This window comes from Gorilla gorilla, chromosome 11 (assembly GCF_029281585.2).
Source record: "Gorilla gorilla gorilla isolate KB3781 chromosome 11, NHGRI_mGorGor1-v2.1_pri, whole genome shotgun sequence".
In the NCBI taxonomy this organism is placed as follows: domain Eukaryota; kingdom Metazoa; phylum Chordata; class Mammalia; order Primates; family Hominidae; genus Gorilla; species Gorilla gorilla.
Window position 1 is genome coordinate 140,203,672 of NC_073235.2, and position 26,463 is coordinate 140,230,134.

General features: G+C 50.2%; 1 protein-coding gene across 14 annotated transcripts in view; it reads left to right on the forward strand.

Moving 5' to 3' along the window:
- Positions 1–26,463, forward strand: part of MLPH (melanophilin) — a 68,715-nt gene that overhangs the window by 27,806 nt on the left and 14,446 nt on the right. For 8 of the 14 annotated variants that reach the window (XM_063695315.1, XM_063695314.1, XM_031008711.3 and 5 more), the window contains 5 exons: positions 7,190–7,305; positions 8,576–8,695; positions 13,466–13,670; positions 15,265–15,404; positions 22,828–22,911. In XM_063695315.1, the coding sequence (XP_063551385.1) occupies positions 7,190–7,305; positions 8,576–8,695; positions 13,466–13,670; positions 15,265–15,404; positions 22,828–22,911 (665 nt within the window). The remainder of the gene's footprint in view (positions 1–7,189; positions 7,306–8,575; positions 8,696–13,465; positions 13,671–15,264; positions 15,405–22,827; positions 22,912–26,463) is intronic. The other 6 variants (XM_063695320.1, XM_063695324.1, XM_063695319.1 and 3 more) reach the window with 3 other exon arrangements.

Below are 26,463 nucleotides of genomic sequence, written 5' to 3' on the forward strand. Positions count from 1 at the left end.
TTTTTGTAGAGACAGGCATCTCACCATGTTTCCCAGACTGGCCTCGAACTCCTGGGCTCCAGCAATCCACCCACCTCAGCCTCCCGAAGTGCTGGGGTTATAGGTGTGAGCCACTGTGCCCTGTGAAATTGGCTCCTTTTTATGTGAGGTGCAAACCTCTGCATCCCACTGGCCTGGTCTGAGCACCTCAGAAGTCCTGGGTGCTGTTGAAGTTGCCAATGTTTGAAATTATATTGTTTTCAAATCTTCAAAGTAAGTTGAGAACTCAAAGCCAAGTTTCTGAAACCCAGCTGCTGATTGAATCACCAGGGTGCTTGTTAATACTACATGTTTTCCAAGCCCTTCTTCCCTGGGACATCTGTTTTGGGGCCTAGGCTCTCTTTTCAACAAACATTTCACATGAATCTGGTGATTATCAAGATTTAGAGAAATCTGTTGTAATTCAGTTGTTTTCATCTTTTGAATCCAAGTATTTATTTCATGATGAATTTGAAATCCGGGCAGTAGGCTTAAACTAAACAATGTGTTTGCCTGTAAGATCCCCCATAAGGCATTTGGAAGAGATCTTTTCAGGGGGAGGGTGGGAGGATGCCGGCGGGTCTTTTGCATTTGAGTTTGAAGGGAGCTAACCCAACAGTGTTTTTGAGAAAGCTCACCTTGTCCCTGTTACCTGGAGTCCAAGGCTTCTGCCACTAAGCCCGGCCAAGCATTCGGGTGGGACAGCCGCCACCAAGCCAGGTGTCTGGGGTCTCAGTGTCCTGGATGACTCCATCTGCAAGACCAAGGTGAGTTTCTCCAGGGCCACGAGGCAGCGCCTGGCTCCGGCAGCTGGGCACGTCCAGGGCAGAGGCTGTGCTTCTGGATTGGGGCGTCCTCACCATGCCCCAGCCCAGGCGTCTCCCCCAGGCCTTCCTTCTGGAGAGACACCTTATTCGTGCCTGTCCCTTAAAGCCTCAAGTTTGATTGGAGAAGCAGAAGTTGGCATAGACACCTTTGAGCATTCAAGCTCTCGCCAGGCCTGCTGCAGGCACTTCAAGGCATCTTAGCCCATCGTTTAATTTAGGACAGAGGCCACGGAGAGGCACCGCTGGAGCAGCACACCGCACACCACAGGGGGTGGCTGCACTTTTTGGGTGGTGGGGGTGGGGATGGGGGCAGGTATGATCAATCGTCCAAACCAGGGCATTTTTAAGAGTAAAAGGAGGCTCTACTGATAGCATGCTGCAACAACAGATGTGACTAGGAACGGCCGGTGACATGGGGAGGGCCTATCACCCTATTCTTGGGGGCTGCTTCTTCACAGTGATCATGAAGCCTAGCAGCAAATCCCACCTCCCCACACGCACACGGCCAGCCTGGAGCCCACAGAAGGGTCCTCCTGCAGCCAATGGAGCTTGGTCCAGCCTCCAGTCCACCCCTACCAGGCTTAAGGATAGAAACGACTCATAACACCGGGAAAAGCCATGCTGTCAAGCATCTGAGAATCTCAACCCCAGAGGCAGTCTTTAGGGACTGGGGTGGGCTCAGGAAGCTGTATTATTTCAAAGGACGCAGTGTTTCCACAGCTCAGCCCAGAGCTGCTGGAGTTCACACGGCCCGCCAGAACCTGCCGACTTCAAAATCATCACCACCAAGGGCCAGGAGGTGGCGCTGTGGGGCAACAGAAAACAAAAAACAGCTGCTCCTTGAACTTGGATTCCCAGCAGCTCCCCCAAGCGCCCACAGGGGCTGCATTCCTCCCTGCTGGACACCTGTAACTACAACATTAAAACAGGGCGCAAGCAAGGAACACAAACACTGGGAAAGCTGTGCCTTTAAAAAAAAAAAAAAAAAAGGAGGGTAAAAAAGCTTAAGGTTAATGTTTTGAAACCTGACCCAGCCAGGGCCTAATGCAGACCTTGTCCAGCTAGTAAGTGGGCCGCTGGGGGTCTTCATTGAGTGAACCTTCAGAGTGCTGGTGTTTCACCAAGGCCTTCCATAGAGGACGCGGCAGGCTCTGCAGGAAGCAGCTTCGATGGCCGATGGCCAAGAAAGGAAGGGAAAACCCCTGGACTGGTCGCTGGGCACCCAGTCCCCCTACCCCCGTGCCTTCCCTTCCACTGCCTTTCCCTCTTTCCCTCGGTGGTAGCTTTGCCTGACAGTGCAGACCTCGCCTGACGTCAACACTAGGTTCTTTATGCTCATGTGGTTTTATTTTTGTTTTCTCCTATCAAGAGTGGTCAGAAAATCTCTGTTCCGTGTCAGGAACATGGAAAATCTTTTGGAATTTTTTTGGTTTTTTCTTTTTTTTTAGCATGACTTGATCAGATAGGTAGGATAATGTTGCCCCCTTGGCCCAAGTGCAGAGTGACAAAAGGGACCAACACTAAAAGGATCCCTGAGACCCCGGGATACTTCCTCTTCATGTTCATCGTGGGGGCTGGGGACATCACCCTGACAGGTGGGTCCCCAGGCCCCAGAAAGCTCATTTCCGCATCCCTGGGTGCAGGGGGAGTTCACGGGGTCTCTGCCTGTTGGTTTGGGATGCGTCTCCTCAAGGCACTCACTGTCCAGAGAGAACAAAAATAAAACCAGGTCTGCTCTCTGGCTCTGTCATCCGGGCACGTTCGGAGCCAAAAGCCTTGACCTTCTGAAAGTTCACTGAAAAATCATCTCGTAAAAGGCAGATTCACTGGACAAAAGATTTAGAAATGTGTTTACCGTGTATACATGCGAGCCTTCAGAATACAGACCCAAAGATGCAGGGAAATTGTCCATTTTTATGCTTAGGTTCAAGAAAGGGTGGACTGCGTGTGGAAAGAAGATTATATAACAAGGCCGGACCTGCTGCTAATAGGCTGAGTGGGGAACCTAGCAAGGTCTGTCTGCCTGGATTCTTCTTGGCCTTTCCTCCTCTGACAATGGGGTGGGACGCTCTCTGGAGTGGGGGTCTTATGACCTAAAGTCAAACAAGGAAGGTCAGATAATTTCTTTTTTTATTTTTAATGTTTTTTTTAGAGATGGGTTCTCACTATGTTGCCCAGGCTGGTTTTGAACTCCTGGGCTCAAGCAGTCCTCCCACTTCGGCCTCTCAAAGTGCTGGGATTACAAGCATAAACCATGCATGCCCAGCCAGATAATTTCTTTATGGCTAGTTTTTACACAGAAAAGTAGAGGGAAAGAGTGATATTTGTATGTTTTATGGCTGGCTTTGGGAGAAAGGGATAGTGGTTTCTATGTCCTGCCTTGGGGAAGAGGGATTCTAGTTTCTGTGGCTGGCCTTGGGGAAGAATGGGCCTGAGAGACAAGAGGGCAGGAGAAGGTCAGAGAGAAACTTTGCTTCTGAGGCTGCTGCTGAGGCCCTCATTTGGGGGCATTGTTTTCTGAGCCCCAGCAGCATTGCCAGCCAGGCAGGCATCCGCTGAGTGTATAAAAATAGACCTGTCAAAGCTCAGACACGGGCACCTGGAGGCCCCTTTAAAACCCTTGACAGCTTTTATCTTTAAGAGAAAGATTTAAGTAAAAAATGTACCAGGCTGCCTCCCCCATCTTTCCTTCCACTGGGGAAACTGAGGCCCTCTGAGCCCAGGCAGGCAGCCAGTCCCCTTGACTCACCCCAGCATCTTCCCAGACATTCCTAAACAGGCAGCAAAGCAGTGAATGGCAGTGGCAGCTTCAGGCAGGACAGGCAGTAACAGCGTGTGCTTGTCACCTGATCTCAGCTGTTTGTTATAAAGTCCTTCGTTCAGATTTCCAGTTTTGCCAATTGGTTGACTATTTCTATCTCTGTATTGTAAATGGAAAACTGTACAATGAGACTTAATTTTCTAACCCATGTAAAAGATCACTGCTGGCTCAGGACAGAGCCTGAGAACCCAGAGCTGCCCAAGGCCCAGTCGATGGTAGAATTGTAAGCTGGCGTGGACATCACAGAGGAGGGTGTACGGCACTCGGGGGTGGATGAAAGGAGGTGCACAGTGAGGTCTCCATCTCGCAGGAGGCTTTGGAAGATGCGTCGGTGATTGATTGAGTACATCCGCCGAATGCTCGCCAGGTGCCGGGTCCTGGGCTGTCCTGAGGGTAGTGCTGTGGAAGAGCCAGGCCCTGCTGCCCCCACTTGGGGACAGTCAGCACAGCCAGTCCAGTGAATAGGGACACTTGTGCCTCTGGGAGTGAAAACCACAAGGGAGGAGTTTCCTGCAGAGGGGCCCCAGGCCTGAGAGATGAGGATAGGATCCCCACGGGGATCACAGGTGGGCCAGTCAGGGAAATGTCTAAAACAGAAACCACGCGGTCGTTTCACATAAGGAACTGGTTGAAATGCTGTTAACTGAGAATGGGAAAAGGAGATACTGAGGTATCAGAGGTCATAACTGCAGGAGTGCCTGCATCCCCCACAACCACCAGGGGTGCAAGCAAAGGGCAGAGGCTGGGATTAATAGAAACAGGCAGCTCCAAGGAGGCCACCCAGGGGTGGGACCCAGCCCTCCAAGGCAGGGGTGCTGCCTGCTGGTGCCCATGTCTCAGGGGCCGTGATGAAGCTGGACCAGCTGTCAGGGTCAAAGGCTTGGTGCTGGAAACCACAGGAAGGGGAACATTCCTTCTCCTTCCTTTTCCCACTCCCACTCACTGCGAGCCGAGCCCTCACAGAGCAGCAGGCAAGGCAGAGGTGTGGTGTGAAGGGCCGGCTCCCACATCACAGAGCAGAGAGTGAAGGTGGCTCTGAGGCCACCCTGGGCCCCGCACCCGCAGTCCTGCTCCCCTTTGCAGTTGACAGTGCACACTCCAATGCACCAATGCCTGCTTGTTCACACCAGTGACCCCTGAGGCACAGAGAGCAAGGGGCAGGTCCCAGGGCAAGAGTGTCCAGGGGCAGCAAGGCCTGGCTGGGCCCAGAGGATCTGACCTCCACAGTGCCAGCTGTGCCCTCAGCAGCCCCTGGAGTAGAAAGGTGGATGGTCCACGGGGCCTGCTAGCTCTAAACCCTGGGGTCCCTTTCCTAAATCACTTGCCACAGTCACAGCACAGGCCAAGCCAAGGTCAGTAGGAGAAAGGAGGGAGAGACAGTGGGGCTGTGCTAGGGAGGCCAGGCCCAGGAGCTCAGTGTGAGGAAGGAGCCCTGGGGGGCAGAGAAAGGAGAGGGGACATGAGGGCTGAGCCTCACCTCCCTTCCTGCAGTGATGAGGTCAGGCCTGCTGACAAGCAAATGCTATAAGCCTGCAGGTGAAGCCATGTGTTTGGGAGAACATGACTTAGCTCTAGGCCTCATTCACACTCCACAGCTCCAGGGTCTTCCTACTGCCCAATAAGCACAATCCTGCAGACATGGTCAGACCTGTTGGTAACATTGATTGGTAACATTGGCAACTGATTGGTAACATTAATGTAGAGTACTGGTTTTTATACTGGTTTTTATTCAGACCAGCTCTAAGTGATGTTTGGATAGGTATATGAAAGGCCAGCAGGGAGCCTTCCCTGAATGTTTCTCAGTGAGTAGATGGATTGTGGGAGAGGGAGAGATAAATGGATGGATGGTAGGATGGACGGCTGGATGGATGGATGGATGGATGGATGGATGGATGGATGGATGGATGGGTGGATGGATGGATGGATGGATGTGTGGGTGGGTGGAGGGATAGGTGGATGGATAGGTGGATAGATAGGTAGATGGATGGGCAGCTAAGGTGGTAGGTGAGTGGATGGATGGATGGATGGATGGATGGATGGATGGATGGATGGATGGGTAAGTGGATGGGTGGATAGATGGATAGATGTCTGAGTGGATGGATAAATAGATGTCTGAGTGGATGAATGCATTGGTGGGTGGATGGGTAGGCAGCTGGGTAGATGGGTAGATGGATGAAGGAGGAAGGGATGAGTGGTGGGTGGATGGATAGATGAATGGATGGATAGGTAGGAGGAGGGGTGGATGGGTAGGTGAATGAGTGGATAGATGGGTGGATGCATGCATCGATGGATGGTTGGATGAATGGATAAGTAAGTGGATGGGTGGATACATAGATGGGTAGATAGGTGGATGGATGGGCAGATAAGTTGGTAGGTGGGTCGATGGATGGGTGGGTGGGTGAGTGGATAGGTGGATGGATGGATGGATGGGTGGATGGATGAGTGGATGGGTGGATAGATGGATAGATGTCTGAGTGGATGGTTAAATAGATGTCTGAGTGGATTAATGCATTGGTGGGTGGATGGGTAGGCAGCTGGGTGGATGGGTAGATGGATGAAGGAGGGAGGGATGAGTGGATGGATAGAAGAATGGATGGATAGGCAGGTGGAGGGGTGAATGGGTAGGTGAATGAGTGGGTAGATGGGTGAATGCATGGATGGATGGATGGATGGATGGATAAGTAAGTGGATGGATGGATGGATGGATAAGTAAGTGGACGGGTGGATGGATGGATAGATGGTGAATGGATGGATACATGCATGTCTGGGTGGATGGGTGCATTGGTGGGTGGATGAGTGGGCAGCTGAATGGGTGGGTAGATGAATGAAGGAGAGAGGGATAGGTGGTAGGTGGATCGATGGATGAATAAATGGATAGGTAGGTGGACGGGCAGATGGGTAGGTGGATAAGTGGGTAGATGGGTAGGTGGATGAGTAGGTAGATGGATAGATGGGCCACTGATTGATTGAGTGGATGGATGGATAAATCGATTGATGGGTGGGTGCTTGGATGAAGGAGGGAGGAGTGGATGCGTGGATGAGTGGATGAGCCACTGATTGATTGGGTAGATGGATGTAAGATGGATTGATGATGAGTGGGTGGATGAAGGAGGGATGGAGGGATGGATGGATGGGTGGATAGGTGGATAGGTGAGTACATGGATGGATGGGCCACTGATTGAGTGGGTGGATGGGTGGATAAATAGATGGGTGGAGGATAGATAGGTGAGTGTGTTGGTGGGTGGATGGATTGATGCATGGATGGCTGGGCTGCCTATTGAGTGGGTGGGTGGGTGGATAAATGGGTGGGCGGGTAGGTGAATAGATGAATAGACTGATAGACAGGGGGATGGGTGGATTGGTAGATGGGTAGATTGAGGGATACATTGCTCTGTGGATAGGTGGGTGAATGGATGAAGGAGGTAGATGGATGTATTAGTGGATGGATGGGTGGATGGGCTAGCAAATGGTTTGCTTCCAGACTGTTTGTCCTTGGGTGGAGTCATGCAGGTATCTATTGCAGCTGGGCCTGAACCAATCTCTGAAGACAGAAGTGGAGACAGTGACCAGACAGATGAGGATGGAGAACGGGACTCAGAGGCCCAGGCCCAGGCCCAGGCCCAGCCCTCTGGCAGCAAAGTAAGTCATCTCCAGCCACCCCCTCCTCAGCCACCTCGATTCCACCCTGCAGCTGGAACGTCAGATTCTGATTTCCTGAAAACCTTGATGGCCTTCCACAACTCCACTAGTTCCTACTGCATGAGCACCAAGAATCTGCTGCCCTTTCCCAGGCCTCAGTAGTCTCTGAGATCATTGGGCACCAGGCAAGAGCAGTGCTTCCACCATCAGAAACCTCAAAAGCAATCTGTGGGATGGGCAAAGGCTGCTGAATGTGTGGCCAGAGTCTTGGGCACACAGGTGCAGTGAGTGCAGGGGGCTGCTGTAGGACAGGCAGGGGTCCTGGAGGGCTCTCGAGGGTCCTGAGAGCAGCTGCCTTTGCAACTTTCAGAAAAGTAGACCCCTCAGGCTCTCCTCTGAGACCTTTTCTCCTTCTGGGTTGTTTTTTTGTTTTTTTTTTTTTGTTTTTTTGTTTTTTTGCCAACGATGAGCCTTGCGTTTCTGTTTTCACGTATTGTTTAACTTATTTTGGGTGGGTGAGACAAACAAGGTAACCCCTGGGTTTTGGGGTGGGATGCAAGAAGGGGAAGCAGCTGGAAGAAGGGGCTGGGTAGGTGAGCAGGGGTTCAGACTTAGATGCTTGGAGAGAAATGGGCCAGTGACATTCAACATGAACCAGGTCTTTGCGGCTGCTGTGAGGGGAACGTCATCATCTTTCGTTTGAGAACATTTGATTCATGCTATTTATGAAGTTCCCAGAATGCTCTCCAGTGCCTGGAATATTCCCTACATGATAGAGCAGTTTAAAGGATCAAAAGAATTATAAGGAAATAGGGGTTTAGAACTAAATGCAGACCCTTACATCTGAAGAACAAGGAACTATCAGGAGCTTGCCCACCTCTGCCTCACTCAGCCATCGCGCCCCCCCATCCGAAGCCCCAGGGACCCTCCCCTCTCCCAGCCCTGGAACAGCTTGCCTGCCCCCTAGGTGGGGCCCCTGGGGCAAGGGCAGGGGTTCAGCTCAGTGTTCCTTCAGCTCAGCCAAGTTTCTGGAGATGCAGATCCCGTGTCCTGGGTGGGATGGGCACCATGAGCACCAACCAGTCCCCCAACCAGCTCCCCCTCTGGGCTTGGTCAGGTTCGTTCCTAGTGGAGGAGGTGGATGTGCTGGGAGAGGAGCCTGCCCTGCCCCCCTGGGGGCTGAGTGTGGGGTTGGGGAGGTGCAGGGTATTTGGTCCTCTCCCTCAAGCTAGCCCTGACTTGAGTCTTGCCCTGTCTTGTGCCTGCTAAGAAAAAGCGCCTCCTCTCCATCCACGACTTCGACTTCGAGGGAGACTCAGATGACTCCACTCAGCCTCAAGGTCACTCCCTGCACCTGTCCTCAGTCCCTGAGGCCAGGGACAGCCCACAGGTCAGTGGGTCCTCGTGTCTTTCCCCTGCCCCTCCCAGGAACCTGAGTGGCAGGTGCTCAGGCCCCAGGTGAGGGGCAGCACTCTGGAAGCAGTGTCTGATGGCCACACAGTCCCACCCGGCTCCCAAGGCATGACAGGGAAGGGGACCATTGTGGGAAGACAGGATCCAGAGACCTCACACTCCCCCAGGATTAGCATGTCTGGAGATATGAGCAGGCAGCTTGGAGAAGCAGGGGGCGATGCAGGGCCCTGAGACTGGACAGATGAGTTGGGGCCCAGGGATCGGTGCTTGGGACAGAAATAAGGCAGAACCCTCGAGACTCAGGAGGGCAGGACAGAGAAGGGCATCTGAGGTGGAGTCAGGCAGGGCCTGCTGTGATGCCTGCATCTCCGTCTTACTGGGAGGGGAACATACACTTTATTGCCCAAACTAGGACAGTCCTGTGATGCTGGCAGCTATTAATGATCACACCTAGACACAGGGCATGCACAGGGGCTGTCCAGGTGAACAGGACATGTGGCCCCCTTACTCATTAGCTGTGTGGCCTTTGTCCCTGGAACCTCTTCAAGGGCTGATTAGTGGTAGTTGCTGGTTGATTATTATTTGTTAGTATTTATGTTGCATTTGAAATTATTCAAGATAATAGATTAGATAATTAGGAGTAGGTTAGAAGGGATGGGATAAAAAAAGAGAGAAAGTAGAGTTTAACTAGGCCTTTCTGAGTAGATACGGTAATGGAGGCTGAAATTTGGGTTTGTGTAAAGGTCTTTTGTATAGACTTTTCTAGTTAAATTAGGTCTGGAAGTGAAGCCAGATTTTGGCTTGTGAATAGGCTTGAGTTGGGGGTTGTATGGTGAATTGTGGCTGAATAAAATCCTAGTATGTTGGAGAAGTTAAATATCTGTAATGGGTATTTTAGTTTAAGGTTATTAGTTATGAGATTAAGCTCCATTGCTAGCAAGAAGCCTAAGGTGTTTACACCTAGGGCTGTGAGCTTCAGGTGGAGTGGTATGGTTGTTTGGGGGAATGAAGCAGGAATAATACTGTTGGTGATGAGGAATCCAGCAAAGATGCTGCCGATTGTTAGATGCTTAATTGAGTTAATTAGGAAGGGGTTATTTTTGTTAATAGTAACCACAGTTGTGAAGCAAGGTTGTCCTATTAGAGTGAAGAAAATAATATGGGTACTATAGACAGCTGTTAAGGAGGTGGCAATAAGAGTAATCGAAAGGGCTCAGGCATTGGTATATGACGGGCTTGCAGTTTCGATGATGAGGTCTTTGGAGTAAGAGCCTGTGAGGAAAGGCGTGCCTGTAAGTGCAAGGCTGCTGATAACAAGGGAGGAGGAGGTGAGGGGTAGAGTCTTGAATAGCCCTCCTATTTTTCAGGTTTCTTGTTCATCCATCATTGATGTTATGGATGATGGACCCTGAACCTATAAATAACATAGCTTTAAAAAGGCGTGGGTGCAGATGCGAAGGAATGCTAGGTGTGGCTGATTAATGCCAATTGTGACTATTATAAGGCCCAGCTGACTTGAGTTGGAGAATGCTATGATTTTTTTGATATCATTTTGTGTTAGAGCATAGATTGCTGTGAATATGGTAGTAACAGCCACCAGACATAATGTAAAGGTTTGGATTGATAGATTATTTTCTATTGAAGGGTAGAAGCAGATAAGCAGGAAAACTCCGGCTACAACTATAGTGCTGGAGTGGAGTAGGGCTGGGACTGGGGTTGGGCCTTCAAACACCTGCTACAACTATAGTGCTGGAGCGGAGCAGGGCTGAGACTGGGCTTGGACCTTGAAACACCTGCTACAACTATAGTGCTGGAGTGGAGTAGGGCTGAGACTGGGGTTGGGCCTTGTATGGTGGATGGGAGTCAGGGATGGAGGCTGAATTGAGCTGACTTTCCTGCTGCTGCTAAGAGAAAGCTAATTAATGGAAGGGGTTGGGGGTGGGGTCTAGAATAAATATGTGTTGACATTCTCAGTGTTGGAGGACAGGAGGAACCATGCTATAGCTAAAATAAAGCCAATATCACCGATGCGGTTGTACTGGACTGCTTGAGGGCTGCTGTATTAGCATCTGCTCGGCCGTACCATCAGCCGATTGGTAAGAAAGACATGAATCCTACACCTTCTCATCCAATAAAGAGCTGAAAGAGGCGGTAACCAGAATTAATATTGTGATGAGGAAAATAAGTATTTGAAAAGTTGATTAATGTTAGGGTCTGAGTTTATATATCATATTGAGAATTCTACAATAGATCGGATAACGAATAGTGCTGCTGGGATAAATATTGTGGAGAAGTGGTCTAGTGTGGAGCTTAGTGAGGGTTTGAGAGTCTGGATTGTCAGTGTGAGACAATGGCTTCTTGGTCTGTGTATATAAACATCGTTGTAGGGATGACCGTAATGATGAAGGCACATGCGATAGATGTTTTTATGTAATTTGGGTATGAACCTTTTTTGCAGGGGTTGGCTAAGGTAACAGTAATTGGTAAGATTAAGGGGATTAGGGCTGTTATAGCAGCGGAATAATTCATGTTTGCTATTTTTATTTGGAGTTGCACCGATGTTTTTAGTTCCCAAGACCAACGGTGACTCTAATCCTTTAAAAGCTGAGAAAGCCATGTTAGACACAGGGGCATGAGTTAGCAGTTCTTGCATACTTTCTCCGTAGATAAGAAGTTGCAGGCTTCTATTGTTAGGTCCACAGTCTAATGTTTTGGTTAAACTATAGCTACAGCATGCAAACCCCATAATAATTTTAGGGTTTAAGGATAATAGGAAGATGGGTGCAAGATGTATAAGTATTAACGTATTTTCTCGTGTAAAGGTTTAATACTGTTAATATACAAGTGTCCCTCGTTGTGTTGTGATTAGCATATATAGGGAGTAAAGGGCTGTAATTAGTATATTAAGTCCTATAAGCATAACAGTGATAGTTGATCAGGAGAACGAGGCCATAGTCACAAAGAGTTCTCCTACTAGATTACTGATAGCGGGTAAAGCAAGATTAGTAAAATTTGCTAGAAGTCATCAAGAGGCTATTTACTGGGAGCAGTGTTTGAAGGCCTCGGGTAAGTAATATGGTTCGGCCTAGGGTTAAAATAGTTACTAATACAAGGGCTGTGCTGATTATTAGTGTCAGGTGGGTTGTTTGAAGGGCTCATGGCAGGAGTAGTAGTAGAGCGATCTCTAAGTCAAACAGGAGGAATGTGATGGCTACTAGGTAGAATTTTATGGAAAACGGGAGGTGGGCAGAGGCTATTGGGTCAAATCCTCATTGATAGGGGCTGGATTTTTCTGTATAAATATTAAGTTGTGGGAGCCGAAATGCGATTATTAGTAGTAATAGGGCTAGTAAGGTGTCAGTTACTAGGGCAAGTGTCAAGTTGATTATTTCCGCCCTAAAGGATCATTTCAAGGATGCTGTATTAGGGTTTTCTTAGAGGGATAGAACTAATAGAATATATATATATATATATAAAGGGGAGTTTATTAAGTATTAACTTACACGATCACGAGTCCCACGATAGGCTGTCTTCAAGCTGAGGAGCAGGGAGAGCCAGTCGGAGTCCCAAACTGAAGAACTTGGAGTCCGATGTTCGAGGGCAGGAAACATCCAGCACAGAAGAAAGATGTAGGCTGGGAGGCTAGGCCTGTCTTGTCGCTTCACGTTTTTCTGTCTGCTTTGTATTCACTGGCAGCTGATTAGATGTTGCCCACTTGATTAAGGCTGAGTGTGCCTTCCCCAGCCCACTGACTCAAATGTTAATCTCCTTTGGCAACACCCTCACAGACACAGCCAGGAACAATATTGCATCCCTCAATCCAATCAAGTTGACACTCGTTACTAATCATCATAGATGCTGTACCTGGAAGGCATGAGACTCACAGGCAGGCAATGAAGGTAACTATGGGCACAGAGCCAGGCCCAGGCCCAAGGCCGGCTTCATAGTGAACTCCTGAACTCCATTCCCAGCATCCCCTGGGCACAGGCAGTGCTAAGCCAGAGCTGGGGCAGGGCTGGGTCCACCCAGGCCGGTCTGAAGACCCCTCCAGGAAGAGGGGGAAGCAGGGTGGGTCCTGGAAGCCAGAGCCAATTGATTTCTGGGCCACAGGTCCTGCTCTAACTGGAGGCTGTCCTAAGTGCGCATTTCCTCTGGCCTCCACCCCCAACTCACAGTCAAACTGGAAGGGCACTGTGGCATATTGCTTCTTGAAGCCCTCAGTACTTCCTTTCCTTGGGGACAATGACATAACACAGAGACCCCTCTACTGGAGGGATGTCTGGATTACAGCCAAGGAGCTGCCAGGAAGCCCCAACCCACTGTTCTGATCTTCAAAGATTAAGGTGTACATAGTTAGTAACAGTGCACCCTTCTCCCAAAAATATTAACTTCCCTGCCCACGTCCTCAGAGCTTTGGTCTCTAGGTGAGTCTGAGCCCCTGAGGCTGTGTCAGCAGAGTTTTGATCCCCTTGTGTCATGCCTGGCCCAGGGTGTCATTGGGGGCCCCAACATTGCACAGACACATGCAATAGGCAGTCAGTAGGCAACAAATAGGCAATATATGCTTTAGGCACAGTCTTTGAAATTAAACAGAACTGAGTAGCAGGGGCCAGCGCAGATGGGTGCCTAGTGCTGGGTCAGTCAAGTGCCTGGAAAGCCTCAGGGCTTGGATTGAAAGACCCACATTCCAGGCAGCGGCCCCTCCTAGTAAACCCTGCAGAGGAGGCTGACAGCCCCATGTGCTTAGTCCCTCACAGATGAGTCCTGCTCGGAGAAGGCAGCCCCTCACAAGGCTGAGGGCCTGGAGGAGGCTGATACTGGGGCCTCTGGGTGCCACTCCCATCCGGAAGAGCAGCCGACCAGCATCTCACCTTCCAGACACGGCGCCCTGGCTGAGCTCTGCCCGCCTGGAGGCTCCCACAGGATGGCCCTGGGGACTGCTGCTGCACTCGGTAGGTGCCCTTGGCCAGGGTCTTCCTGATGGGCTCAGCATGGGGGAGCAGGTCACTGAGGGACAACCCCACCACCCTGACCTATCCAACACATGGGCTGATTTGAAAGGCCCCTTCCTTTGGCGTGATTGTCCGGGACGTGCAGTCCCAACAAATGCCGTGGACACCTGCCGTCCCCGGGACCGGGATGTGCGCTTCCCTGTAACTGTCAGAACTTCCAACACAGGAGGTGGCCAGCCCACAGCTCCCTGCTGCCGGCCTGGGGTGGGACATGCAGGCCTCCCTGAAATGACTAGAATCACTGGTCAACCGGCCAACCATCCTGGTCTGGGCAGGATGGGCATCTGGGCATTGCCACTGCTGGCCCACAGTCAGTTCAAGTCTGTTGATCAGGAGATCTTTAAGCACTGAGAACCTAAATCTGCTTGGCTTAACTTTGTCATCAGTTTTGCTTTGAAATGAAATCCCCAAAGCTCTGTCTTTTCTGGTACCCCGAGGGTGTATGTACCATGGGTCCGAGAGTTCAGATGTCCCATCGGAACAGGAGCAAGTAAGATCACAGCAGCAGCCAGCTTCCCCCAAGCCACAGCAAGTGGCTGCGTGCGGGAAAGCTGTCTACTCTCCAGCTTCCCTCTTCATTGTATTGAAGGGGCCATAATCTCATGCTGACGGGGACCTTGGAGGCTTTGGGAGGAAGGCAGGGCTCTACTTTCCCCAAAAAACAATGATTAAATGAATCTACTTTGGCCAAGCCACAGGGTGCAGACCTGGAGAGCAGTTTTATTTCCTCTGTGATCTCAAGTCCCCTGAGCACGTGGACTGGAGGCAGTCTGGGGGAGAGGCCATCGTGCTGGGAGAGCTGCCTCAGAGTCAGGCAGTTCTGAGTTTGGAGGCTCACTCTGCCAGTCTGTTTCACTGGTTCTCACACACATTCTTTTTACACATCAACCTCTCAAACGGGGAGTGTCTTACAGTGAATGCGGGAAGAAAGTCTTAGTGAATGTGGTAAGAAAGGGGTGTGCTTGAGACTCACTGGCAGCACTGTCTCTCAATAATGCAACATCCAATCTGCAAAGTCTGAGATTCAGTGAGATATGCTGTGCTGTTAGAACAAATCGCTTAACCTCTGTGCACCTCAGTTTCCTCATTGTACAAAAGGGGTTAACAACGTCTAACTCATCCCATTGTCATAGGGATTAAATGAGATGGCTGAACCTGTTGACCACATAGCAAATTATCACAAACCTAAAATGTGGCTTGAAACAACATGTTTATGATCTTATCATGGAATCTGGTGTTATTTGCAATTTGAAATTGGGAATCATATTACATTTACTTTGCAAACATGCAAAGTGTGTCCACTCTTAACCCCCACCTACAATGCCAGGCAAGGTCCTCTTTTTTCCTGAAGATCTTTGTGTATGGCTGTGGAATCTGCCCCATTCTTATTGTGACTTTGGAACCTCAGCCCTGTAACATGAACATCCTTATGTCTTCATTTCCTTTGAGTCTCATTTTTCTTCATTGGACTAAACACATCCATCAGCTTTCAGCTTTTCACTCCAAGTAATTCAAACCCACTCTCTCTCTGAAGGGTCGAATGTCATCAGGAATGAGCAGCTGCCCCTGCAGTACTTGGCCGATGTGGACACCTCTGATGAGGAAAGCATCCGGGCTCACGTGATGGCCTCCCACCATTCCAAGCGGAGAGGCCAGGCGTCCTCTGAGAGTCAGGTAACGGTGGCTGGACAGACTTCCGTCTTGTCATTTCTTCGGGTGGAGTCTTTTTTACCTCCACACCAAGTCACTTTAGAGAAATTACAGCTTTTAATACTTTCAAACTACGAAGTTGCACAAGCCTACTTAATGGAGAGACATCATCACAATATTTTTTGTGGAAGTGAATTCACATAACAGAAAATTAACCACCTTAGTGTGGCCATTCCCCAAAAATTAAAAATCGAGTTCCCATAGGATCCAGCAATTCCACTTCTTGGTATACACCCCAAAAAATTGAAGACAGGGACTGAAAAAGATATTTGCATCCCCGTATCCATAGCAGCGTTATTTGTAATAACCAAAAGGGGGAAGTAACCCAAGCATCCATCGACAGATGAATGGATAAAAAAATGCAGCATGTACGCAACATGGAATATTATTCACCCCTAAAAACGAAAGAAACGCTGACACATGCTAGACCATGGATGAACCTGGAGAACACTGTGCTAAGTGAAATAAAGCAGTCACTCTGGACAGACACCGTATGCTTCCACTTAACCTGAGGTTCTTAGTCAAATTAATAGAGACAGAAACTAGAATAGTGGTCACCGGGGGCTGGGGTCGGGGGGATGGGAATTAGTGTTGAATGGGCACAGAGTCTCTGCTTTGCATGACGAAAGGAGCCCTGGAGATGGACGGTGGTGACAGTTATACAACAATGTGAATATACTTAATACCTTAAAAATGGATAAAAGGGTAAATTTTTATATGTATTTTATAATTTGAAAAAAGTAATATTTTATTGAATTTAGGAGAAAATAATCTTCAGTCTTTCAAAAAATTTATTTTTTTATTTTTTATTTTTTTGAGACGGAGTCTCCCTCTGTGGCCCAGGCTGCAGTGCAATGGCGCAATCTCAGCTTACTGCAACCTCCGCCTCCCGGGTTCAAGTGATTCTCCTGCCTCAGTCTCCTGAGTAGCTGGGAATACAGGCGTGCACCACCATACCTGGCTAATTTTTGTATTTTTAGTAGAGACGGGGTTTCACCTTGTTGGCCAGGCTAGCCTCAAATGCCAGACCTCAGGTGATCCCCCCACCTCGGCCTCCCAAAGTGCTGACATTACAGGCGTGAGCCACCGTGCCCAGCCAAAATATTAACTTTTAAGGTGTACAATTCAGTGGCAGTATATTTACAGTGTTGTGTAATCACCATCTCTCTCTAATTCCAAAACAACTTCACCCTCCCAAAAAATCCCATACCTGTGAAGCAGTTACTCCGCAGTCTCCCTTGTCCCCAGCCTCTGACAACTACCAGTCTTCCTTCTGTCTCAATGGATTTGTCTATTCTGGACATTTCATGTAAATGGACTCACGGAAGGACATCTGGCCTTTTGTCAGGAGCTCCTTTCACCGAGCATAATGCTTCTGAGGTCCATCCACGCTGTAGCACATATGGGTGCTTCATTCCTTTTTATGAAAATATATATTTTATAGTCAATCAAGTATTATATATTTTATAAGAGGAGGAAATAATCTGTCAGCTGTATGAAACCCTTAGCAGGCTGTATTATTTTATTTTTTTTAGAAAGAGTCTTGCTCTGTTACCCAGGCTGGAGTGCAGTAGAGCGATCTCGGCTCACTGCAAGCTCCGCCTCCTGGGTTCAAGCCATTCTCCTGCCTCAGCTTCCTGAGTAGCTGGGATCACAGGCGCCCGCCACCACGCCCAGCTAATTTTTGTATTTTTAGCAGAGATGGGGTTTCACCATGCTGACCAGTCTGGTCTCGAACTCTTGACCTCCAGTAATCTGCCCACCTCGGCCTCCCAAAGTGTTGGGATTACAGGTGTGAGCCTCCATGCCCAGCCCCTTAGCAGGCTTTAAATAGGCATTAAGAAACTCTGCTCATAATACTTAACACCTGTTTAATTAGTAGAATCACTCACATTGTAGACATTAACTTATGAAATAATTCATCACAAGATTTAAATGCCCTGAGTTCCGCTCACTGCATTTAAATGATGATTCTGTTGAGTCGGCTGATTTCAATTTGAGCAAGTTCATGTTACCGGGGGAAAGGCAATATTGTTTCTTCTGAGAACATCATGACCACTAGGTTCTTTAAGGCAATGAAAGACACAGGCTATTAATGTCTCTGATAGAGCCTTGACTCCAGCAACGTAATCACAGGATGGGGGGCTGTTCTGTAACTGATAACTCTTGAGGCACGAAACCCAGAGAAGGGGAAGTGGGGCTGCTCTGAATGGAGACCGGAACTGCAGTTTCACCAAGGCTGGTCTCAGGCACATCTTCTGGAGCCTGGATGAATGTAGGGCCAGCTCCTTGGGCATGGTGATGCCCGGTACAGAGCCCCTCCTCCCTCCTCCTGGGAGAGCTGGAGAAGGGAATGCCCTGTGGAGCTTCCCTTCAGGCCTGTGGGCTCTGGGCTGTCAGGAGGGAGGCTAAGTGAAAGCTGAGCCTTGTCAGGAAAGGCCTGGAAGCAGCGAGGACGCAGGTGGTGCACGGCTGGGGTTCTCAAGGGGCAGGCGAGGTGGGCGGGGCACGCAGAAGCTGCTCTGCAGGGTCTACGGCTTCTCCAGCGCCCTGGCCCTTCGGTGCACAGGACGACCTGAGATGGAGCATCACCCAGCTCTTCAGCCACAGGGCTGCAGATTCCTCTCCCAAGGCCTTGGCCTACACTGTGGCAGTCACTAGACCAGCACTGGCTCACGAGTGGGCAACAAGGAGAAGTATGCAGTAGGCCCTGGGCTTTTCCGAGCCCTCATTCAGCAGGAAATCTGTCCCGTGGCTGTTCTCACAGGGCCAAACCTTCGCGTGCATGATAGGTGAGGGGCTCCTCCAACATCCTGTCACTTTGCTTCTGCACCCAGAGAAATGATCTGCCGAAAATGAGCACCTGAATTTCAAAAAGAGACTTCCTTAGCATGGCAATATGGGGAATCATAGGGGTTTGGGTTCTAAAATTGGGCTAGTGTCCACGGGGCAGAAGTGTGCAGTTTCTGAATTCAGCATCTCTCCGGACTCAGTGTCCTCAGCTGACTTTTTACTGTAGTGTCATCTGGAAGCTTCCTCAACCCTGGGTGGAAGTTTCTCCTGCACCAACTTCCTTGAGGGCCCACTTAGTCTCTGAAAGAAGCACCCTTGCCCCTGAGCATAGCCGGGCATGAAAGGCCCTGAGAAGGCCTGCGTGAAGACTGCTTATGGCCGCTTCACCCACTGGGGCCCACAATTCCTGAGGCATGGAACTCCTTTTATGTAACAGCAAGCAAGGCCCTGACACAAGGAAGTGTCCTTTCATTCAGATCAGGGAGTGACTGGCTTGGCCCCTGCAGTTTCTGTGTCCCGAGAGGACTTGAAAGCTGCAGGTGTGCTGAGCTCTGGTGGGGACTCAGAGCAGACCCGGTGCTGCAGCAGTCAAGCCTCCACCACCTGCATTCGCAGGTCTAGTTCTGCAACACGGAACACACACAAGTCGAGCAGAGCCACTTCATTACTCACAGTCAGGCAGCGAGGTCCCCCAGGCTCAGGGAAGCTGCAGGGAGGGTGGAGTCTTGGCTGCAGGTGTCCTGTGTCATGCGGCAGCTGGGGGATCCCAGAAAGCATTGCTCTCTGAGTCTTATACCCTGGGAAAGTGGGATCACTGAGCCAAAGGATATCCAGTTCTAGAGCCCAGGCTCTAGACAGTCCAGACAGTTCTTCCTTACATCAGGAAGTGGCTTTCTTGACACATTCTACAGTTATTCTGAGAAAAGGGGAAGAGCCGACTCAGCCAAGTCCATCCAGGGACCTGTGGCTGCAGGGGACAGTGGAGGACTAGGGTGGCCAGGTTAGAGACATCTCTGGTGTGGCCAGGATAGAGACCTCCCCAGTGTGGCCAGGATAGAGACCTTTTGGGTGAGGCCAGCGTAGAGACCTCTCAGGGTGGCCAGGTAGAGACCCATGGGACATCCTTGGCTGGCTGAGCATCTCCTAGTCTCCTAGCCTGAAGACAACAGGATGAAGAGGAGAATCAAATTGTCTATTTTCAGTAAACCTTTAGTTTAGCAACTTTAGTAGCCTTTAGTAAAATACACAGCGTGGTTTCCAGCCCCACTGAAACCAATTATCCTTTATACCTGCTTGGAATTATTCTCTAGTTCATGTTTGTATATCCTGCCTGTGGAATTGTTTCTCTTTATTTATTCCTATTAACTTGTATTTACTTTGCCAACCCTAAATAATGAGATTCAGAAAATATAAATAAGTATTAGTATATCGAGTTTATCAGAACAAAAGCTTGACAGTGGCCACCCAGAAACTCAGACTTCAAACAAATGGGGCCCAAAGTGGACTAGTGAAGGTTTCACCTATGTAGAGATTGTAGCAGGATCACAACCTTGCGGAGGAACAGTGACCTGGGGGACCCTTATCTCCAATCCTGTTTGGTCTTAATTATTCACAGGGAAAAAAAAAAGGTAGAAGTTTCAGCTGTGAAACATGTCCTCTCAAGACTCAGAATTTAAAGTTCTAACAGCTTTGTTTGAATTATTCAATGTCACAACCTCAACTAATATTTCACCTAGATTGTTTCCCATGCATCTTTATATGGAGGAAATTAAGCAGCAGAAAGAAGCTCCAAATGCAGCAGCGATCCTGTACTTCAGAGAAAACCCAGGCAGACTCTTAGAGGGGCCTTTGTGAAGTGGCTGTGGTGGGACCCCAGGAGGAAGCACTCTCAATCTGCCCATCAACCCCAAGACTCCCAGCCATGCCCTCAGGGCCTGAGCTTTCTCAGGAATCGTATTTTATCACAGCTCATCTGAGGGGTCAGGCAGCTGTGCATTGCCTGCCTTTGCATTTGTGTTGACAGTCACAGCTTTCCCGACGAGGGGTAATCAGAAAAGACTTCCTGTAGATATTGTTCAAGCCCAGACAAGGCCCAAGATGGCACAAGCATGTGGTAGGAAGGAAGTTTCCAAGGAGCTGAGATGGGAGATGGGAGAGGAAACGGCCCTGGCACGCACCCTCCGCCCCCTCACTCCCAGGGGCCAGCCCTGGGGCCATTCGTGTGTGCTCGGGCTACAGACACTGAGGGTTTCCCATAAAAGTGTCACCAGTGACATATTTTGTAGGTTTGCTTTAATCCCTAGCCAGTGTCTGTATTGCATTTGTAAACTCTAAACTTTGGTATTGTCGCGAGTTGAAAGCTCAAGGGGTTCCTACCTAGTATTCTGTCCATACGTATCTAAGTAATGTGATAATCCTGACGACTGGTGCCCACACAGGGTCAGATGCCCACGTCTGAGTGATGCTACACCCACCAGAGCAGTTGCTACTGTTGGAGAAATATAATTTTTAGAAAAACCCGAAATCTTTTCATTACCCAGAAAATCTCTCCATAAGGGTAGCAGAGGAAGAAGACAGATTTATTCTTGAACAAGCATCAAACCAGAATATGGCACGTGCCCCAGGCAATCCGCTGAGAGATTGCAAAGACAGGAAGGCCTCTCAGCCCTTCTGCAGCCCGGCAGGCCCGGCCCATTCCACACAGTTCTCAGCACAAACCATCACCAGTCCTTACCAATGAGAGGAGCTGATGGCGCCTTTGATCGCAGTGTACATCCTCCCTCTAGCGTCCTAACCGGGAGACCACTTGTGTTGGCTTTAACCCGAAGAAAAGCAACCTTCTCACACATCTTTAAGATGGGAGCTAGTTTTGCAAACTGGAGCAAGGCGCCCACCCACGTTAGACTCTTCACCCTCTCCTGGGGAGTGGGAGCTAGGGTTATCTTCAAGGATGTTTCCATTTCAAAAACACAGTTCCCGGCCGGGCGCGGTGGCTCACGCCTGTAATCCCAGCACTTTGGGAGGCAGAGGCGGGCGGATCATGAGGTCAGGAGATCGAGACCATCCTGGCTAACACAGTGAAACCCCGTCTCTACTAAAAATACAAAAAAATTAGCTGGGCGTGGTGGCAGGAGCCTGTAGTCCCAGCTACTCGGGAGGCTGAGGCAGGAGAACGGCATGAACCCGGGAGGCGGAGCTTGCAGTGAGCCGAGATTGCGCCACTGCACTCCAGCCTGGGTGACAGAGCGAGACTCCGTCTCAAAAAAAAAAAAAAAAAACCACAGTTCCCAGGTGGAGTTTTCAGACTGCAGAGAGGCTTTTTAGCCATTTTAAAGATTTATATGTATTTGGAAAAAGCAGAGAAAGAAGCTCTGAAAGACAAGGGGGCAGTGGGAAGTCTCTTCTCTATTTTCTTTTCTTTTTTTTTTTTTTTTTTTTTTTGTCAGAGTCTTGCTCTTGACACCCAGGCTGGAGTGCAATGGCATGATGTCAGGTCACTGCAAACTGCACCTCCCAGATTCAAGCGATTCTCCTGCCTCAGCCTCCTGAGTAGCTGGGATTACAGGCATGAACCACCACCCCTGGCTAATTTTTGTATTTTAGTAGAGATGGCGTTTCACCATGTTGGCCAGGCTGGTCTCGAACTCCTGACCTCAGGTGATCTGCCTGAGTCCCCAAGCCCACTGCTTCCGGGAGACAGAGGCTGTGTGCTGAGTGCTATCTCCCCAGGGTATTGATCTCTGCTTCTGCAGATGCTCAACGGGACCAGAGGGTGACTCAGTTACTAGTGGCCACTCAAGGCGTGGGCCAAGGTCTAACTGAAATCCTGGTGTTGACATTTCTCAGCCAGTCATGTTCTTCGGGCAGATTTGCCCACTCAAAGCCCTTGGTGCTGTGATGATTCAACTAATTACCGACCAAACAATACAAAAGCATCTTAACACTCCACAGCACCACTTCCCTCTTTTAAAGCCAGGTGAGCCGTAAATGAGATAATGGCAGGAAAGATGCATCTGCTGGGTGAGGAAGAAAACTAGAAAATTGATTTGTCATGTCTCAGTCTGGGAGCTAATAGACTTTGGGTGACTCAAGAGTCTGGTGACTCAAGGGATGAGGAAGTTGTACTTCTGGTCCCTTTAGGTTGTCACCTGAAGTGCCTTGCCTCCTAGCCCACTAGTGACCCCAGGCTCTTGCTAGCTAATGACTGTGAGTTTGATCACTGTGGCGTAATTAACTGATGTCTTCCTGTGCTGCTCGGTACCGGCAGTGACAGTGGCTGTCCACAGTAATGACACCATCACAACCTTCCAGATTCAGCTCCTTGTCCTGCTGGACTCAGCTCCTCTCCTGCCACTTTCACCCTCCCCACTCTCCCCTCTCTTGGTTCCGCTCTAAGATTTTGCTTGGTGTTCCAGAACTCTTGGTGTTAGAAATGGGTTTCACAATTAACCTTCCCAGGCCATGTCATGGGTGGTGGCCTTAGCTCTCCTTCCACTTCTTGGGAATTTGGTGCTTCTGAGGTGGTGGGTGCCAGTGTCTTGCTGGTTGGAGTGCACTGGGTCCTCTGCCCACTGTTTCTCTCCTTCTGCTGCAGATCTTTGAGCTGAATAAGCGTATTTCAGCTGTGGAATGCCTGCTGACCTACCTGGACAACACAGTTGTGCCTCCCTTGGCCAAGGTAACACCGGGGGCTGGGCAAAGAGAAAGGGCCCCCACAGCTCCTTAGTTAAAGGAGGCTGAAGTGTGACATGGGCTTTTGGGAGAAGAGTTTCTTGAGATTTTGCTGTCTGTAAGCTTAAGTTCTGTGTGTAGTTCTCAGAGAGCCAGGCAGTTCCCACCACATAGCCTGAGTGAAGTCGTCTGTCCCATCCAGGCCTGCCACCACTCTCATGCCCAGAGCTTGAATGAGAGAATGCTTGGAGGGCACACACGTGTAACAGCCTTCCCAGGGCACATAACTGGAGATGGGAGGAAACTTGCTTGGCCCTACAGCCCCTGAAGTCTAGGCACCAAAGCAGGGTGGAATCTCCTTCCGCACCATGTTTGTGAATGTATCATCAGCACAGCTTAGTCTGCTATATGCTGCTATAACAAAAATACCACAGACTGGGTAACTTATAATGAGCAGAAATGTATTTGGCTCATGGTTCTGGAGACTGGGAAGTCTAGGACCAAGGGGTGGCATCTGGTGAGGGCCTTCTTGCTGTGTCACCACATGGCACATGGTGACAGAGGGCAGGAGAGACAGAAAGCAAGATGGAACTGAACTTGCTTTTATAACAACCACCCTGGAATGAATAACAAATTCATTCCTTCAATAATGATATTAATCCATTCATGAAGGCAGAGCCCTCATGACCTAATCACCTCTTGAAGGTCCCACCTCTCAACACTATTGCACTGGGGATCGAGTTCCCAACACATGCACTTTAGGGGACACAGTCAAACCACAACAGCACACCAAGACAACCTGATGGGGAGTAAATAAAACAAACCATGGCCTGCTGCAGGAGTGTGTGTGCATGCGTGTGTGTGTGCTTTTGCGTCTGAGAGACAGGCAGGCAGACAGCCGGGGTGCAGAGAGAGTGGGGACCCAGTCCTCCATTCTAGCCGAGTCACAGCCACACATCTAGCACCTGGGCACTGAGATAAGGAGATTCAGCAAATATGATTAAGTATTGAGTTTCTTTGAGCACAAAGTTTGAGGACAGCCTTCTGGGCCACACAGACTCCATAGGAATGGGGTCAGTGCTCCAAAGCGGAGAATTTAAAGTTTCACTTATATAGGCAGAAACAGAGAAGTTTCTCAGTGTTACAGCATTTTCCATACAAGGCCTATAATTACATTGTAGCAATTCACTAGGTTACGGCTTACTAATTCCGAGGAAGATTGCTTTAACACTCCATGAGTAGGGGTGATGATCTTGAGCGGGGGTCTCATCTCTGGCGCCACTCGGTCTTTCCTAATCGTCTACAGAGAAAAGCAGAAACAGAAGTTGCATGCCACTTGACTCAGGCCACATAGCCACATTCCTCTCAAGGCTCCCAATCATTTAAAGTTCCAACAGCTTTAAGTTTGAATGATTTCACTCCGCAGGACGCTCCTTGTAGCACCCTAGGTTTGCAGCTGCTCATTTTTCTTGGGGCCAGGGCTCCGGAGAAACAGATCTGGGTGAAGCTCAGGTTGGGGGCATGAGACCAAGTGGGAAGCAGAGCACACAGGCCCCAAGTTAGACCCCAAGGGCTACCCCTGCACAGGCTCTGACCCCGGCCGGAGCGGAGAGAGACTGAGGCCCAGCCCACATGCCATGTGTCCAGCAGGGACCACAGCTGCCTTTATCTATAAGGGGATGAGTTACTGTGCTCTGTGCTTTATGGGTCACTAGAGCCAGGCTGACCATGTGCCATAATTTCATTTAATCCTGCGGTACCCCTGCAAGGTAGACATTTCTTTCCCTCGCTTATAGATGAGGAAACTGAAGCCCAGGCTCTCATGAGTGAGACTCGGCCCATCACTGACCGGAGATCACCAGCTGAAAGCACAGGGTAGTTAGGGAGAGCATTGCTTCCCACGGGATGCATCTGGAAGGGCTCCTGCCTGCACTGGAGTCAGAGTGGCCCCAACACAAGCTCCAGCGCCCCATCGGACCCCATGTCCCATATCCAGCCATCCAGCCCCCAGGCCCCTGCGGAACACTGACCCAGGTCTCACTCGGGCCTCGGCTCTGCCTCTCAGGTGGACACTGGAGATCTGTCACTCACCTCCTTCACCCCCTTCCTGCCCAACTCCTTCCCCACCCTGCTGACCCCTCAGCAGCACTCGGGACCTGCTGTCCTGTAGCCTGCCCGGCCCTGGCTCCAGCCCACCCAGAAACAGATTAACCTCGTGGAGGGAAAGGGCGGCCACCCTCGCTCTGGCTCTTGTTGGTACCTCCTGGCTTTGGCCTTTTGCTCATACAAATCTCAGCCCAGGGACTAGTAAGTCAGAAGTAACAGACTCCACATGGGACCTGCACTGCCCATACACTCCCCGCGAGGGGACACTGCTCGCGGAATGGCCCTCTGGGCCATCAAGGAGCTGGACCTGAGAGGCAGCCGGGCCCTCCACCTTGAGGGGCTGGATCTGGGGCCGCCAGCATCCTGTCAGGGGCTCTCAGGGCTTTTGCACCTGGAAATCCCTGGCAAACAAGGACGAGTTAGTCACCCTGGCTGTGTCCCGCCATGCTGGTTCAGGTCCCTGTCACACACGTATGTTGTCATGTGTTTTCCACACATACATGTGTATATGTGTGCATGTGTTGTGTGTGTAGGTGTGTGTGTGAATTTATTTACTGGCTTACAAAGCGAAGACAATCCCTGCCTCTCCCAGGCATCTACCAGCTTCCACCCCCATACCCCGTCGCTCTGCTGCGTCCTGCCTGATGGGCGCTGGGCTTCCGTTTCTCGCGGGGATCCTGCAGTTTCTCAGCCCCATGCACTCTGGGACGAAGTTCAGCTCATATCAGGCCCAATGGCGTTTACAGGCTGAACGTCACTCCCGATCTTTCCACCGAGGGCCTCTGTGATTTGGGGGCTTTGTCAGGAAAGTGGAGCCTCATGGAAAAGCATACTGGCTAAAACATGCGGCTTCTTCATCGACTCAATCTAATCATCCCCTTGGTGTTCGTCTGTGAGACCCCAGGCAGCCAGCCCTGTCGATCTGTCTCAATAGGCTTCGTCCAAATAGAAAATTAAATGATCATGTGCAATGTCCTTGGCTTGATGGGTGAGGGAGGGATCGATGCAGCCCAGGGGCGCCGTGGGCTGTGAGCAACTTCCTGGTGGAGGCGCCTGCTCTCCCTCCCTCCCAGGCCTCCAGTGTCAGTGGAGGTGATGGCTCCCAGAGGAAGGGACGAAGGATGGCACTAAAGTTCCCCAGGTGGCATCTCTGCGCGGCCCTCACCTCACACTTCAAAGTCGACTTCATGGGGCCAGGGGAGAGCCCTCGGAATGTGGGATGGATGAGTGAACGAGCAGGTGCACAGGCAGACAAGTGAATGGGCGTCGTCTTCCTGGCCATGTTGCTAACTTGTGTGACTTTGTCACCTGGGAAGAGTCGGGAGACACAGGGAGCCACTCTGCTCCCAGCACCGGCTCCTGACGATGGGGAGGTGGCCGTGAACAAAGTTGACAAAAACGTGGGCCTCGTGGGGTTTGCATTCCATTTGGGAGAGGCAGGAAACACGCAACT